The 17,739-nt window shown below is 41.0% G+C and overlaps 1 protein-coding gene across 1 annotated transcript; it reads right to left on the bottom strand.

The window, feature by feature from the left end:
- Positions 1-288: 288 nt before the first annotated feature.
- On the bottom strand, positions 289-16,745 carry SQLE (squalene epoxidase). The gene is made up of 11 exons (XM_058040617.1): positions 15,838-16,745; positions 13,567-13,819; positions 13,095-13,275; positions 10,333-10,429; positions 7,204-7,317; positions 6,246-6,417; positions 5,331-5,426; positions 4,633-4,775; positions 3,416-3,512; positions 2,910-2,997; positions 289-2,135 (listed from the first exon to the last, which is right to left on the bottom strand). Exons 1-11 carry the CDS (start codon positions 16,126-16,128, stop codon positions 1,943-1,945), a joined length of 1,725 nt encoding a protein of 574 aa, XP_057896600.1. The 5' UTR covers positions 16,129-16,745; the 3' UTR covers positions 289-1,942.
- Positions 16,746-17,739: the final 994 nt, after the last annotated feature.

Here is a 17,739-nt window from a genome sequence, read left to right as displayed (position 1 = left end):
CTGATAATCCAATGTAAGCCTTTCCTCTGGCCCTGAGGACAAGGCAGAAGCCATTTCATGGTTGTATTTTCAGGCTGATCCTTCTTACACACACACACACCCCCCACCATTTATCTCTCCCCCAGCAATTTCCAATAAGTGATTGCTACCCTGATCAAGACACTTCACCAGGCACTGAATTCAGGACAAGAAAGGAAAAAAGTCCTTATATATATATATGTACATTTAAACATAAATAATTAGAATTTAACCAAACTCTTTAAGCAGAGACACACAACAAAAATAATCTACAGATATAACAACTTTTTATTTAGGTAAGCTGAGGATGTGTATTTGGCTCAGGACTTTTTATCCATGATTTTAAAGAGACTGACTGCAAATAATATAAAAAAATAAAAAATGTAAAATTAATCAATATTTTCAAAATTGTCACAAATTTTGAAAACACTTGTATAAATCCTGCAAACTTTGTGTACCCTTAAAGGGGCATAATTTAGTTACCACATATATTTGAAAATATTAGTACTTTACCCTAAAGTTTCAACATAGACATATTCATGATGACTGTAATTTCAAGAGGGTATCAAAAGTGATCATGGTTAGAAAAATATACATACTTTTGCTTCTGGAAAAGAAAAAGTCATTTGAAATATCCATCAAATAAAATACTAAATAAAGTCTCTCCACAGATTTTTTTTCACAGTCCAAGATAAAATGGATGTTTATACACAGCTTATGCAATCTGTCATTTTCAAGGTAGAGTCACAGTTTCACCAGTACAGAAGAATAAAAACCTGTTACTACTCTCCAGACTGCTGCCTGCACCCATGTGTGATTGTTTAGGCATGCCAAAAGAGCAGAGCCATTCAGTGATATCCACACAAATCATAAGAAAGGTAGAGAAAATGCAGATGCACAAGAGCAAAGGAAATCACACTGGTAACATCAAGAGGAATAGTGACCAATAGGAATAGACATGAACTCTTTAGTAGCATGCAGTAATTCCTACAGGAAAAATAATCCCACCACACTCCAAGTATTAAAAGGACACTTTCATGGTGCTTTTCATTAATTTTCAGAAGTAATATTAAAGATTACTGTCTACTGGAAATAGCCTGGACTCAATTTGTTTCAGTGGATACAGTTTGTTGCTGTGCTTCAGTTCATGGCAGTGTTAAACTTCAGTTGCACACACACCAAGCAGAACAACTCCAAACTTTCAAGGTTTTGAAGGGAAATGAGATAAGAAGAAATTTTCAAAAACATGTGCTTTCACTACCTGAGTGCATTGCAGTACCCAACAAAGCAAAGATTTGGTTATTACTTGTTAAAATGAATTCTAGCGTAAAGAGGGAATTCAGAAGAGCAACATGGCACTTGCAACAGTAATTGAAATTAAAGAAATAGTGACACATCAAGAGCTGACATCCTTTACAGTGTCCTTTTAAGTGTCAACAGACCAGTATCTTAGCTGCAACAGAAACAGAACAGAGGCAAATCCTAACAAAATAACCAAACTGAGAATGTTACGCTACTTCACAGTAATAGTCTGTGGAACTACTGAACAGAAAAAAGCATGAAGGATAATAGCAGCATGTGGTTTACAATTTTAACTTCTCAGTTTATTAATATTAGTGGTGCACTCAGCAATGCATAAAGCAAGGAAAGAAATTCTGTCAAAACTGTCAATTATCTACCACATCAACACTTAATTATGGTCTTTGTAAACAGCTAACTCCTTTTTCAACTTAAATTGCAAAGAAAAGATATTTACATATATTATATATGTATATAACCACAAAATCAAAATTAAGTTAAAAGCTTATCAAGGAAATTGCATTTTGAGGAGAACATGATACAATATTAAATAATACATGTCCAAAGATTTTTGAAGGCATTGTGATTTTCATGCTTTCTTCCTCCAGTCACTTTACCCTGGATTTTAATAGACTAAATACTTCATTTCAGAGTAAATGAGTGGAAATATTATAGAGCAGCTCCGGTAAAGAATAGCTCCACTACTGAAAATTGCTCGAGGTATGGTGATCCAGGACTCTGACTTAAAGCAAAAATAAACAGCATACAAGGCCACAGCAAAGAAGTGGCCAATCAGTACCATTGGTTTGGGAGATAACCTGCATTAAAAACAAACAGATAAAACTAGTGAATAAATAGCATCAGAAAGAACTGAAAAACTTCCATTTTACAAATACAGACCTCCACCCAAGATCCCACAGCCCCTTCTGATTTAGGCAGATCTGGTCCTGCCAACTCAACTGAAAAATACAAACTTCGTTCTCTTGGGCTGCTCCAGTCTGCATTCCCTTCTATGGCAAGGCCAACATACACTGCTGCTTTCTCTTCATTTCTAGTTCTCTTTGTCTATCTCTTACTCTTTGTCTTCCCCCAAAGGAATATTTTAAACAGGCTTTTCAGTTTTAGCTCCCAGTCCAAAAGGAGAGAAGTATAAAAGCACACATTCTCCTGTGTTCAGAGTAGTAGGGTTTACTGTGCATTCACAAGTTTCTGAGGGGTCATTCAAACACTTTCCTAGCTAGAGATTTCCCTGTTCCTTACAGCTTTTTATGGGAGGCCTCACCCAACACTACTCTCAGCTTGTGAAGTAGGAATCATCTCCACCAGCTGCTCTGGACCCCTCTACCTTATTCAAATTCCTGTGCCACCTACACTAGGGGCCACCAGCTTTTTCGTGGCCTTTTTTATGCAGGGAGAAAAAAAATAAAAAGAACCAGCACTTCAAGACACAATTTCCAATAAAGCTCCAACCTTCAGTATCATCTTAAAACCCAGGCTCATGTGGGCCATCCTCCCTGTGTTGAGCAGCCTGATGGGGGCCAAGCAGATCTCTCAGGGGCACACAATAACCACTGCCAGCACAGTGAACTTACACTGACAGCAATCCAACAGGACCTGCAACACATTCTCCTCCAAGTCTGAAGTAATGGAAACAGGCTTTCTTTAGCTGATGCAAGGAATCTACAAAATTAATTAAAATTAATAAAGCAAATATAATCAACACATACGGAAACATTTTTCTGCATGCACAACACTGATATTAAATCCAGGACTTTGTTGTTCTGTTCAATTCAGCTGGACTTTAAGCTGCTTTTATTTATACAAAGGATAGTCTTACAGAGTATCTACATATTTTTGTATTAACTGACTATTGTTTGCTTTGGTTTGTGTTATTTAGTTCTAACTCCAGACTTGCCTTTACATTGCTAAACCTCTATTTAAAAATCTAGGCAGAGAACACAAGAAAACTTATTACAATTCTTTGATTGATATATTTTCAATACATAACAATATACACACAGACATGAACATCCCCTTCCCAGTCATATTTATTTACCAAGTTGTAACTAATCAGAGGTTAATTTTAAGATATATTTACCATCTGTGGCAGCAAAGAGCTCATAAAGTGCCTGGGCAAGAACATTCACAACAAAAGAATGAGATTTTTTTCTTGACCAGTAAAATGTTCTTTTTGCCTGAAAAAAAATAAGAAAAAGAAATATTTCTGTGAGTAAAAACAAAGGAACATTCAAAAGATTCCCAAAGAGGTGAGGTGGCAAGAGTCATGCTCATGGATATGTAGAAGGGATTTAGTGATATGCTAGATTGATTCCAAGCTAGGTCATTAAGGAATTTCAAAAACCTGTTGAACCAGTTATCCAGGCTCCCCTCACCTTAAATATAGGAGGGAAAAGTTCCAGAGCATGTTTCTCATCCTACAGGGGGTGTCTGGGACACAGCTGAAACTTGAAGGATAATGCTCAGGTAGTTCCTTCAATTGACTGGTAATAAATAGGAAATTACCAAGTCTGAGGTGACTAGCTGCCATTAAAGTGTCTGCATGTGGTAAGACAAATTCAGATAAATCCTGAACTGTCCTGGCATACAGGGTTCCTCCAAGTGCTTCTCAATTTTCAAATACACTTTTGGAACCTTCAACTTGTAGTCTACAATTACACTACCTGTAATTTAGCCAAGACAATACATCCAGCCCCCTTAAAAATAGTAAACAAATAAATCTTATGATCTACTCATCAGAATTTTGGGACTAAGTATCACAGAAAAAATAAATCTTGCATGAAAGTATCACAGAAAAAATAAACCTTGCATGAACACTGATGGAGCAGATCCTGGGAAAGAAGGATCCCTTCTAATTTACTACTCAGATTAATGCAGCAGGCCAGGCTGAGATGTCTCTTGAAAGACTGGGTACACAACCTCATTCTTGTCCAGGTTCCAGTCACACAAGTGTAATGGTTCAAACCGACCACATTTAGGATCAATCCGGTTAAAAATGCCCTATGAAAATGGGAATATCAGGGTATCCCAGCAAAGTATCCTGACTGGGCACAGCACACCAGTCTCCTTAAGTAAAACACAGCAGGTCAGTGTGCAAAGTCTTGAAACTGCCTGTTGCCACACAGCACAGCAGTTAATTCACATCCACTGGTGAATACCTGATACCTGAATATTCCAGCCAAAGCTTTGAGAATGCCTCACCAGTAACTCACTTGTCCCTGAGCCGCATAAAACCTAGAAGTGTGTCACTGAATTGCAGCAGAAGCTGTCTAAAATAAATCCAAAATAAAGAATCACCTTAAGAACATCAGAATCTTCATAAAGGTCTGGGATATCCTGGAGCAAACGTCTCCATATTTTAACATCATTTAAAATAACACTCATTCCTCCACCAGTTAGAGGGTGTCTTATATTATATGCATCTCCTAATAGAAGAACACCTAGGTAGAAGAGAAAAAACATCAGGATACTGCACAACTGTTATGGAATCTTAAAATTCAAATCCTCTGTAAAAAACATCAAACTTACTAAGAATTCATTCCCACCAGAAAATAAGATGTGTAACAACTACAAATTAAAAAACAAAATCCACAAAGTATGTCTTTAAATTAAAAGGCTTAAAACAGCTTTCAGATAATCAAGGTCAAACTATTTTTCCCCTATAGGTATGTGTGTTCATGTGTCAAAGAATAGACTTTTTAAGTTAATTTCTTCAATTTTTTATCATTATTTTCTTAGAAAGGCCACATTGTATAAGCTTAAGCAACAGTAAATTAAACTTACAGATAAAGCAGGCATTGACTTAATATCTGGTGTCAATGTAAAGATTCCAGTTAAATGCTGCCCAAGGTACACATTTTCAAAATATTATTTTTTAAAGAAGATTTATGAGACAGTTATATTGAACAACAAAAATAGATCCAAGACAACAAAGTCCTATGCCCCAGAAGATGCTTATAATGCCTTTTTTGTTCCTTTTATTTCATAATACCCACCTTTCTTGTTTACAGCTGAGGGAGGCAAGAAGCTGGCTGGCATAGTCCTTAAACGATCATTCTGAACTGCTATTAAGAATGGCTCCTTTAAATGATCTGCAACAACCAAATATTTTACTTACAGCAGTTAGACAAAGACACAAATCATTTGTACACAATCCATTATCTTCTGAGATATCACAGAGTCACAGAATGGTGTGGGCTGGAATGGGACCTTGAAGATCCTGTAGTGCCAACCCCCCTGCCATGGGGGGAGAGACTTTCCCTTGACCAGACTGCTCAGAGCCCCATCCAACCTGGCCTTGATCATCTCCAGGGATGTGGCAACCACAAAATCCCTGAGTAACCTGGTTTAGTTCCTCACCACCCTCACAGTAAATTATTTGTTCATAATATCTAATCTAAACCTACTCTCTATTTGAACTCTTTCACCCTTGTCAATAGTTCTGCCCCATCTTTCTGGTAGTACCTTCAGGTACTGGAAGGCCACACTTGGGTCCCCCCCAAAGCCTTCTCTTTTCCAGACTGAATAAATTCAACTCTCGCAACCACTCCTCATGGGAGGAGCCCTCCATCCCTCTGGTCAACTTGGTGGCCTCCTCTGGACTCATTCCAACAAGTCAATGTCCTTCCTGTGCTGGGGCCCCCAGAGTTTTATACAATCCTGAATTGCTGACCTCACCTTTACATAATCCTGAATTGCTTTATATAATCCTGAATTGCTGACCTCACAGATGTGAGCCGAACAAACTTCTGTGTGTTGTGTGGTGTGGAACCAAAGAAGGGTAAATGGCTCCTGAAACAGTGACTGTGCACATGGGAAAAGCCACACAGCTCTATCAATTCAATGAAATGTGTCTCCTTTTTTTGACATATTTAAATGTGACAATTCTCTAGAAGCCTCTCCAGACTTACCAGGTAGTTGTGGATGAATGGTTTCAATCATGTACTCTTTTAAATTTTTTGGCATTTCCCCTCGAATATCAACAAGGACTCGAGTTTCAGTTGAAGAAATCTTATAGATTAGCACTGGACTTGTTTTAGCTAAAACAAGTTCAGCATAATTAGCTTTAAACTGTGATGCATCCTTAAAAAGGAAAGAAGGGAAAGAAAGATTAAGACTGATTAATGAAAAGGTATTAAACATCAGACATACAAAATAATTTTCTAAAACACTTTTAAAAAAATCCTCTTTCATACAAAGCTTGTGTTATTATTCTCTTGAATGAAAAAGTGTTTTCAAAAAGAAAGTTCTGAATTTCAGTGCAGCAACAATTCTTTTGCCAATACATTTTAATATTTACTAGAATCACTATCTTATCCATTTCATTTGAATGCCTCACCAAGTTTTAATATATGCCATTAAAAACCTGTAACATAATCAATGTAGGAGTTTTCAATAAGATAATTTTGTTTTCCTTTCATAAAGAAAGTGGTGGGAGGGAAAGAAATCCACTAGTCTAAATACAACTGAAGAAGAATCACAGGGCCCTATCTAATGAGGTCTTAAAGCAGATCCCAAAAGTAGACAAACTTGGGCAGTGCTAACTGGATTAGAGACCCAAAAAGTACTGGAGTTCCTAGCAGTCAGTGTTCCCAGGCTAGTGAAAATTCTGTTAGCTTCAGTTCATGCTCCCTTAATTATTTTTGCTGTTAATGCATCAGTTAATGCAGTAGACACAGAGTGAAAGAACCAGACAGGATCTGCCTGGATTCTCCAACCACCCACCCAGATTCCCAGTCCAAAACCAGGACACCACCTTCTCTCTTGACATTTGTAGGTCCTGAAGGCAAACATGTTCATATGGGTTACAGGGTAGCCCACCTTCAGCAACAGCACAGTGGTTTATATAGGATTATACTTAAAAGTTACCTTCAAAATGCAACCAACAAAATGGGAGGACACAGTAACTTTGCTGGATATCAAGTTTTTCCTGAATTTGGAGAAAAGTCCATCAGCTACAACTGTAAGTGGAGCATGAAGTTCCTGCAGCATAAATTAAAAACAAAGATAAGACACCACCAATTTTGCTACAAAACAATGAGAAGCAATTCCCAACATGGGTATTAGAAATACTGTGGGGTTTGCCTTCCTTGTATTCCTATTTATCTATTTGCTACACAAGCTGATCTAACAACATACTCCAGCTTTTTTAGAAAACACAGCTATGGGAACTGTGTAGAAACTTTGATTAAAAAAATACAATAAAGAGAAGTATTTTCTCCCTTTGGGCTGTAATGTTCACAGAAGAAAAAAGAAAAAATAATAATTTCAAATTAAAGAACTATGTATAAGCAGCTATAGAAAACCAAACCAAATTATAAGAAACTGACAAGCTGTAAGCACATAGGCTCTTCTTTAAAAGACCATACAGGGAGCTCTGAGCAGTTCCAAATTTACTCAGGAACTAGACAAATAGTATATATATGGACAAAATACAAATCTGAGTAAACTCATCAGGTTCAGCCTGAAGGTCTGTGCAAATTCTAATGTTTAACACATGCATTCTTCTCAAACATAAGCAAATAATTCCAGTTACTAAAATGTACTTTTATGGTCATATAACAACATTATTATACTAGGAAGCATTTAATGGTAGGTGCTTCCTTCTATCTACAGCTTTCTCAGTGTCAGTATGTTCAGTGATTGCACTTCAAATGACAATAGATTTACAACAAGCTTTAGTCCTCAGCTTTGAGTGATTTCATCTGCTCGGCATAAGCAGTAAGAAGTATTTCTCCTTTTAAGCTTTCAGTTTGCAAGTAAGGCAAGAAAGGCACACTGTGTTTCATTAGTACTCCTAGGAAATCTTTTACTCTTGTATGGGTGAGTCACTCTGTGAGCGAGCTCCTCTATGAGCAGTTGCCAACAGTATTGGAGTGAATTCATAAAATCCTAGAATATTCTGAGTTGGGGGGGACTCACAAGGATCTTCAAGTCTGACTCCACTTGGTCACACAAACTTTAACATCTTTTACTGTGTGAAGGGAAGTTGGACAAAATCAGATGACAGTAGATGTGAGTAAGGTAAAACATGTTTTATGTGTCTGTGCTTATAGAAGTGAGCTCCTGAGTAGAGTTACCTCTACTATGGATTCACCTCTTTCCTATGGATTCCTAGCTTGGTTGACTGCAAGTTCTAATTTGTCCTGCAATTAGACCAAAGTCACCTGTCCATATCAGTTCCCTGCTGTCTAATGAGTAGAACACTCATGCTACAATTCTTCCACAGTCAACACAACCAACCTTGAGCCTATTCAGTTGCCCAGTTTTGAAAAACTGTGTCATTTTTAGCATAGTGGCTAATTTGAACCTCATTTAAGAGAATAAAAATCTCAAAGGTAATGTGGTGGAGAATGTAGGATGCAAAGAACAGAGAAACACATACACAACACAGCCACTTTTCTTTATAAAAGCAGGTTAAGGAATGCAAACAGGCTTGAGTTTGGGGTTTTTATTCAGCTAAGAACTTCCTAGCTGTAAAAACTCACAGGTAGGGAAACATAGTAAATAGAAATGTATAATGGAAATTTCTAATAAACTAGATTTCTAAAATCAAAGGAGAGCTAAGCCAACAAGTGAAACAGCTCTTTCCAGCCACAGAACTTCTGCATTCAGGGCAAAACATGAATTTGTTTATCCCCAGTATAGAGACAGGAAACTTAAGGCCTTTAGAACAACATCCAGACTTTCAGGAAAGATGCAGGCTACAACACTGGTCACCTAAGTGTTCAAATAAGTCACACTTAAAATTACAACAATAACATCTATAAGTATGTGAAGCTTAAAAACAGAACTCAAAACAAAATACACGTTCCCCTTCCACCCCTCAAACAAAATAAAACAAAAACACCCTTCTATGTTCCTGGACGATAAAGCCAATTGAATTTGGGAAATAAATCCCAACAAACACCCTTCTCAATGCAAAAAATCCTCCTCCTCTCCAATATCCCTGTCTTTCCCACACCCATGATTCAGTGGCTTATTCTCTTTCCTGATACAGTTTCATTTATTTTACATGGCAGCTAAGACAGACCAAGGAACAGACTTGGAACTCACTCCTCCTCCAGCTACCTCAAGAGGGGTCAAGGGTGTTGTTACTTCTCTGCTCTGCTGCAGCACTCAGCCATTGAGTGGCTGAAATGGCACTTGCCTGAGGGCAGCCTAAAACCAGCTTGTTCCCCTAAGCTTTAAGTGCTTTTAAAAGGCTCTCTCCTGTTTGGTTCTGTGCCACCAGCCCCATCTCTAAATGACTTAGAGATGGAAAGATGTCAGAGACCTCTGATCTTAGAGATCTGAGCAGGATCTTCCACCTACTCAGGACCTTTCTCTATCTAGTAAGGAAGGGAGCATGGCATAGGCAGATTCCCATCAGAGTACATCTACATAACTGTAAGTAACAAAGGAACTTCAAAGTCCACAAAGAAGATCACAAATTTGGTTTTCCTGGAGAACAGGCAGCATATCCACAACTTCAGTACAGGAGGTTCCACCCAAACTGGTCTCTCCTAAGTTCACACAGTTTCACAGCATTTAGCCAGCAGTTTAGCATTAAAACATGCCAAAATTCTTTTTCTGTCATCCAAGAAATGACAAGACAGAGCTTTCACTATCAAAAAGTAGCTTTTTCATCCTCAGTCCCTCACTAGATGGTGGAAGTATTTATGGAAATGCAGACCACTACACACAGCTGAAGCACAAATCTTAATATACTGTTCTTTTCACCAGGAACTCTTGAAAAATTTTAAACTCCAGACATATGAATAATGAAATAAATAGTAAACTGAATTCTCCAGAGAAATGGAAAGCAGAAGCTTCATAAGAAGTTATAACAAGAATTCCCATATTCCCAGACTGTATGCACTAGAATCTTTGGCTTTCTTGATAACTACATTATTTCTGTACCAGGGCTCTGACATACAAGCTTTTAAAAATTATATATATAAAGCAACCCTCAATTTTCTCAACAGTTTAACAAAGATTGTAACAGAAAGCTCTTACCTTAGTGTCACCAGTTTCTTTGTCCTTGTACTGAACACCCACAACACAGTCATCTTCCTCTAGTAACTGTAACACAGTCCCTTCAATGAATTTTGCACTGAAATGAAATAGAGGGGTTAAAACAGAAGAGGATTAATGATGCCGGCATTTCAAGGCACTAGACATAGACAGAAAACCAAATTTTCAACAATGTTGTCTCTGCCAACACAATTTAAATTTTGCAAAAAAAAAAAAAAAAAGTTCTTGAACACTTTCTGAAGCCACATTAAATGTCAAAAAGTGTTCAAAAAGTGTTGGTCATAAATTTCACTTTGACACTACCTTTGGTTTGATACTTGAATATTCTAAAGACTGCACTGTTTATCATAAACATCCTGTCACTTAGTAGAGTCCCCAGCTGTGCCCCACGGCCCTGTGAGAGATGCTGAGAGGAGTTTCATGCCTAATAATGGTCAGAAATCAGGGAGCTGCCTGAGTCATCCCTGCCAAAAGCTAGGAATTGCTGACAGTGCAGGTGAGAACGAACTCTGAGGAGAATTAAAGAGCAGGATCAGCAGCACCTAAACCCTTAAGGTGAACACTAGATAAAAGTCAGGCACACAATTCTCAGAGCAGTCCAAACTAACCTAACCTGCTTAGGACACAGGTATCTAGTTTGTCACCTCAGGAATTTGGAGAGAGTTCTGGGTTTTTTTCTATTTATGCTTTTAAAGTTCTGCTAACACGTTCAAGTGGAGCATCCCCTGCTTCTATCTCCCAACCAAAACTATTTTGAGTCAGAAATTAAATCCCTCTAAACTTAATATGCTTTGTTGGATCCAAGCTGTTAGACCTCACCAGAGCACTTCAGACTCAGCAGCTTGAAATGGCACACTCTGAATCTCTTGCAAACATTCCATATCCGGATGGAATTCCACAGCTTTAAGAACTGAGCTAAAGGTGCACGTGAGAATACAACAGCTTGCTATTTTAGGCTCTTAAAAGGAATACAAGCATCTCAAGTAATGGGGTTTTTTTCCCCTGGCATCCAGCACAGACATTTCAGAGCAGCTCATGACTGGCTTAATTTGACAATAAACAAGCACATTGGCTGTATCAAAATATGAATGGTTATGAGTGAGCACTCAACAGAAACCTCAACATGAGGGACAGCAGCAGCATGCCAGGGAATCAGAGTCCCGCAGATCCTATCAGCTCCACGTTTCTTTTACAGCTGTTATTTCAGTTCCCTGAGTGCTCACTTCTTCATCTCATTCTCATCCACTATAAGTGAGTTTATAATTATATATAATTAGTTTATTATTATAAACCAGTGATGCCTTACCTCCTTCTGCAGCAAAAATAACTTTACTTATTTAAAATACATTCATATTGCCTAGTGCTTATAAAGAGGATATACTAATCAGTAATAATTATCCCCTATATCCTCAAAAGCTTTGTAATAAAACCCAAAATCTCCTGGCACTATTAAGAGTTCTTGATCTTTCAGTGCACATAAACATGCAGTTTTCTATGCCACAAATTAAATGGCAAGCAAGCATACACAAAAACATTCAGGAGTGTGTGGAAAATGGGAAAGGATATCATTCAAGTCATGAACATGATTTTCGCAAGTTTTTGTTCCAAATCCTGTGTACAGCTACTGGAGTTTTTCCCACAAGTTGAGCACTCAGATGCCCAAATTTCATTGAACTCAGAGCCTCGAGAAGGCTTTAGCTTTCAGAGCTAGTGAACACAGTCACCATTAACTGCAACTCTACTACAGAGCTGCTATCTTTAGTGCAACTTTTAGTAATTCACATGATATAACAAACTTGAAAGGAGAAAGCAATTTTCTAGCTCAGAATAAAGACGTTAGGTAAAAATATAATAATGCCATATGTCCCTTGTAAAGGGACATATGGCACTATGATATTCTTAGGGGAAAAATTATTTAGGGGGGAAAAAAGACAATACAAAAAAACATACCACACAGAAAGCAGCACCTAGAATCTATTCTATTTCAATAAAAGTTTACTTCTCATCTCCTTTATAGAAGAAAGAAAACATTAAAGAGAAAGCACCGATTTTTTCTTTTAATTATGAAAAGAAATTGTCTTCAAGACTCTGAAACATACAAATTATTAACTGGAAAGAGCTACTTCCATTTAATGCTCCTTTTTAGTTACTTTGGCTTATTTCTTATTGTCAAAAAATAAAGTAAAACAACATACAAATGTAAACGCTTGATTTCTATCATCACTGATAACATCAGTGTCAAAGCTACAGCTACTGCCCAGTGCAGGAGGGCTGGACCACCTGACCTTCAAAGGTCATCCCTTCTAACCCAAACCACTCTGTGATCTAACATTTCGTGCCAGATTTGCCACTCATGCCTTGCCTAAAGAAGTTCTGTGCGCTGCTCACCAAGAGGAGGTCACTACTTCTGATAAAATGCCAAACACAAGAATCAGCAGAAGAGAATCAACCCTGCACCTGTGAACTGTTCTCTCTCACAGATGGGCAAATATCTTGCCTAATATTTAAAGCTGATACTCCCTTAAAGATTAAGCTGTCCCAAAGTGTGATATGTATATGATATGTATGTCACTTATAAACTTGTCTACAGAGAGCAGAATGAGTAACTCCAGCTGCTACGTTGTCTCACTCCTGCTCATCACAGCCCTCTGTGCTGGGAAATGGTTGAGGAATCTCATGGAAATGATGGGAAAAATGCTTCTCAATCTCTGGATCCCAACTGTGCTGTTCACAATGTGACTCACTTGGGCTCTGCCATGGCTGCCCTTCGGAGGCCCATGATAAACTGGCCATGATGAAAAGATCTTCCACTGGCCACATGTCCATCTTCAGATGTTGGATAAGGAATCTCAACCTCCAATTTGCTCTCTAGATCATGAATTATGTAACCATTTACTATTTGTGAATCAATACCTTCTACTGTATCTGCAAGATAAAAGCCAACAGATGGATTAAAACAAGTCTTTAACAAAGCCTAATTATTTATTAAATGCATTTCTTTACACTGGGTCCAATTTTCTTAAGCAAAATACACACACTGAAAGAAGAGTATTTTCAAAATAGCAAACTGGAAATACACAGGTAATTTTTAATTCAAACGTTAAGTGCAGATAATGTTTTTCTTATTTTTTCCTGTAGGCATGCTTTAACTAAATACATTGTTGAGTGTAGTAACTCTTGTGTTACAGATCTGTTTACACTCTGAAATGTACCCACCTTCAAGACCCAGGTCTCGAAGAGCATTGAATCCTCCAGGCTGCAGCAATTCTCCAACTATCCTGTCAGGTTCTTTCAGGTCCCTCTCTATCACAGTCACCTTCCTTCCATCTCTGGAAAGCACTGTGGCCAAGGAAGAACCAAGGACTCCTGATCCCACAATGATGATTTCTGGATCACATTGGGGCGACAACGTTGTGTTTGGAGCGGTCTCTGTCAGATAGACATCTGAGAAGTTCACTTCTCTTTTACCCTTTAGAAGAACAAAACCAACAAAGTTACACATGCCAATGGATATGTACCATAACCTTGTCAAGAGGGCTGACTTTGGAGCAGCTCTACTCTGAGCCAGGGTACTGAGGATGCATTGGAGGTTGGAAGGCATCTTGCAGCTTAGTTTTGTCCAAAATTGAATCTGTCACACTCTACAAGGCAACAAAAGCACAACAAGCAGAGAAAAGAAAAACCAACACTGCTGCAAATCAAGACCCTGGCTAAAACCTGCTATAAAAGGCAGTAAGAAAAGGCTGTCCCATATTCTTGTCCTATAAAATAAGACTGATACCTTCATGCCCATGAACCACTCCAGCGTGGAGGCCTTACCACTTTTTAATGAAAAAGGTATTAGATTTCCTGGAAAACGTATTTCTCTGGAAAACACACTCCTTTTAAATTATACTCTAAGTGAACCTACCTGACTAACTAAACAGCAACTTATGGTAATATTCAGAATGAAAAAGTGTCAGCAGAAGCAGCTGCCTGGGAAATGCTTTTAAGAAGTAGTTCTGAAATGAAGACTCATGTAACATCTAAAAGTATAATCAATATCACCATTCATCTACATTTAAAGCTGTTAAGAAGTGACATATATTGCACAGGACATCAGTTAATACAGAACTGGCATCTTAAATCAGCTCTATTATAGAACCTTCCCCAACAGCACCTAATCACATACACTTCAAAGTGAAAAATAATTTTAGGGGCAACTCCAATGCAAAGCTGCAAATCATTTCTCCAGCTGGTAGATGAGAGTTCAATTCAGTCTTTCACAAATGCCTCAGTACTGCAGCGCTGACATTGGTAAAATAAGATTGCATCAGTGAAACACACTGACACCAGAATTTTTAGTGGCCTAGTGTCATGTTTGTATCTTCAATACAGCAAGAGAGTGCAAAACTATCTGAATTCAGGTAGCACAAGAAATTGGTAAAGGCAGGCTTGAAGAGAAAAATAAAATAAAAATCAAAAACCTTTGACTTGCAGCCAATACCAGTTTCATGTATTTCTGTGTGAGGGGTCAGTGCTCATGTGAAATTGCCCAGAAGTACACAGGAAAGGAGCCAAATAGTGCTGACCACAGATGCACTGGATATCTATGTCCAGTTCATAGTCTTGGATGGCAGGACTCCAGCTAAGCTCCAGGCACCACCTACAGCTCTCCACTTGTTCCACATCAAGGGAACTGACTATCTGAGCAAGTCCTGCACCTATTGTACAAGCAATAGGTCAGCAATCATTTCCCACTAACTCCATCTGCAGTTGCATAAACAAATGTGTTTTATCCATAAATATTATGAAGCTCATCAGAGAGTTACAGAATGGCAGAGGTTGGAAAGGGTTTCTGGACATCATTGGGTCCAAAGCCCCCGTTCAAGCAGGGTCAGAGCAGACTGGCCTGGGCCCTGTTTTGGATACCTCCAAGGATGGAGACTCTTCCACCTCTCTGGGAACGTTGCAGTGCTTAGTCACCCTGGCAGTAAATAGTGCTTCCCAATGCCCAGAGCAAACATCTCTGTTTCAGTCTGCTCAGCCCCTCTCTTCCAGTCACCAGGCACTGATGGAAAAAGCCTTGGCACAGCCTTCCTGGCACCCTCCCTGCAGGTATTTACACACAGCCTTCTGTTCTGGACAGTCACTCGGCCTCTCCTCAAAGGCGAGATTCTCCAGTCCTTCAGCTCTACAACAGATTGGCAACCGAAGATATTTTTCTGCTACTACAATAAGCCTTTACTCCAAATCTTTCTTGAAACATATTTGTTCTGATGCTAGAAAACCCCTGGTCAACCACTGTCTACCACAAAGTAAGTTTCACTCTTTCTTTTGCCATCCAAAACTGACACAAAATATGTCAAATCAAGCATCCAGCATCTAAAGACAAACCCTGTCCATGCCTTTCTTAGCTCTTTTCCCTCACCAGAGCAGCGTGTCAGCGGCCAGAGGGAAAAGCAGCAGGACCCTTCACCTCATGTGCCGCGTCTGAATCCAACTCACCTTTCTGGATTTGGGCTGTTCAACTTGCTGAGACGCCGGGGTGGGTTTGGCCCAGAAGAAGCCAACCAGCGGCAATGCTGAAAGCACATCTGAGAGCACCCCCAGGTGCGACTTCTGCTTCTGCTGCTGCCGCTGCCGGGGCCCCCTGAAGTGGTACCTGTAGGACAGCACCAAGCCGAGCGAGAAAAACACCAGCACGGAGAGCAGCACCTCCTTGTTAGCGTAAGTCATGAGGTCCCCACACTTTTTATACACGTAAATGAAGGAGGCGATACCCAGGAAGGTCCACATCGTGAGGGTCACTGATCTCGGTTGTTGCTCCAAAGCTTCGCCAAAGATGGATGCTGCCGAAAACAGGGTTTCGTGGAAGGGATGAAAAAATGTATCTATAGAAAAGCGACGATCTCCTTTTTACTGGAAGGTGGGGAGATTTCAATGGAAAAACAAGGAGTCCCAGAAGAGGAACAAGCCCCACCTTGCCAGGCTGCCACAGGAGCCTGGACAGCGATTCCAAAACCGGAAAAAACCAATATAGAAAATGTCTTCTCAAGAATCCCCTCCCGGACACGCGATGCCGGAGGAGCTGGTGCTCGTCTCACCGCCCCCAGTCACCCCTCGGCCGTGCCCAGCCCCGCCCGGTGCCGGGACCCTCCTCGGCTGGCGGCGGCGATGCTGCCGAGCCCTCACGCCCGGGGATGAGGCAGCGGCGCTGCGCGGGGCGGGGGGAGGACGGTGCACGCCCAGGGGGGCGCGGCTGATGCTCTGCTCTACCTGCCCGCACCAGGGCACCCCGCAGCCGCCTCACGCAGAGCAGATGCGGTGCCGCTGCCTCCCTCCTTGACCCGGTCGCGGCGCCCGGCGGCGCCTTGCGGCAGGAATGGGGCCGTGGGAGGGAACCAGGGGCAATGGGCGCGAATGGCGAGGGCGGCCCGCGGGAGGGGCGGCCCCGCGGCCATGCTAATGAGTAACGGCCGCCGCCGCCCCGCGGGCACCGCGCGCCCGTGCCTCAGCAGCGCCGGCCAATCGGCGGCGCTATGCCGAGATGGCGCTATGGCCAGCGACCAATCGGAGCGCCGGTGGGGCGTGGCTTGCGCCCGCCGGGCGATGTGACGCGAAGGGCGGGGGGGTTGCCGTGGTGACGCTACGGGGCGGGGCCGCTGAGGGGCGCTGGTAGGCCGAGGGGCCGTGTCCCTGCGCGCGGAACGCGAGAGAAAGCACCGCCCATCGGAGAAATCCGAGAATCATGGAACGGTCTGAGATGCAAGCGAAACTGGAAGGTTGGACAGCGACACCTTCCACTAGACCAGGTCAAAGCCCCATCCAGCCCAACCTTGAACGCTTTCGGGAATGAGGCATCCAGAGCTTCTCTGGGCAGCCTGTTCCGGTGCCTTACCACTCTCACAGTAAAGAATTTCTTACTGATATCTGGTCTAAATCGATTCCTCTTCAGTTTGAGGCCGTCCCTCCTTGTCGTGTCACTCCATGCCCTTGTGAAAGGTCCCTCTCTGGCTCGGTTGTAGCCCTTTTACACTGGGATGTGCTGTCAGGTCTCCACAGAGGCTTCTCCGAGCGAACCGCCCCATCTCTCCTGGCCCTCTTCACAAGGGAGGCGCTGCCCCTCCTCTGGTCAGCTTTGTGGTCCTCCTCTGGGCTCATTGGAATGGATCCGTGTGTGTTGTGTTGGGCTCCCCACAGCTCTCAGTGAGGTCTCACCAGAGCAGAGTTAAGGAGCAGAATCCCTTCCCTCATCCTGCTGGCCACTCTGCTTTTGCTGCAGCCCAGGATTAACCTGAGCTTCCTCTTTTAGCCTTGAACTCCTCAAGGGCACTAACCTGTGGTCCTCCCATTTCTCCAAGAGAGACTTTTCTTGGGCTGTGTACTTGTTGCAATGCAACAATATCA

This window comes from Melospiza georgiana, chromosome 1 (assembly GCF_028018845.1).
Source record: "Melospiza georgiana isolate bMelGeo1 chromosome 1, bMelGeo1.pri, whole genome shotgun sequence".
NCBI classification, from domain to species: domain Eukaryota; kingdom Metazoa; phylum Chordata; class Aves; order Passeriformes; family Passerellidae; genus Melospiza; species Melospiza georgiana.
Note: the sequence above shows the minus strand (reverse complement) of the source record. Positions and strands in the feature narration are given on the sequence as shown.

Excerpts from the sequence above, each read along its gene's own strand:
- SQLE (XM_058040617.1), bottom strand. The coding sequence starts at position 16,128 with ATGTGGACCTTCCTGGGTATCGCCTCCTTCATTTACGTGTATAAAAAG. Across the intron at positions 13,820-15,837 it reads AACAGCCCAAATCCAGAAAG|GGTAAAAGAGAAGTGAACTT; the intron begins GTGAGTTGGATT and ends GTTCTTCTAAAG. Across the intron at positions 2,136-2,909 it reads CCTGTTGGATTGCTGTCAGT|GTTATCTCCCAAACCAATGG; the intron begins GTAAGTTCACTG and ends TTTTTAATGCAG.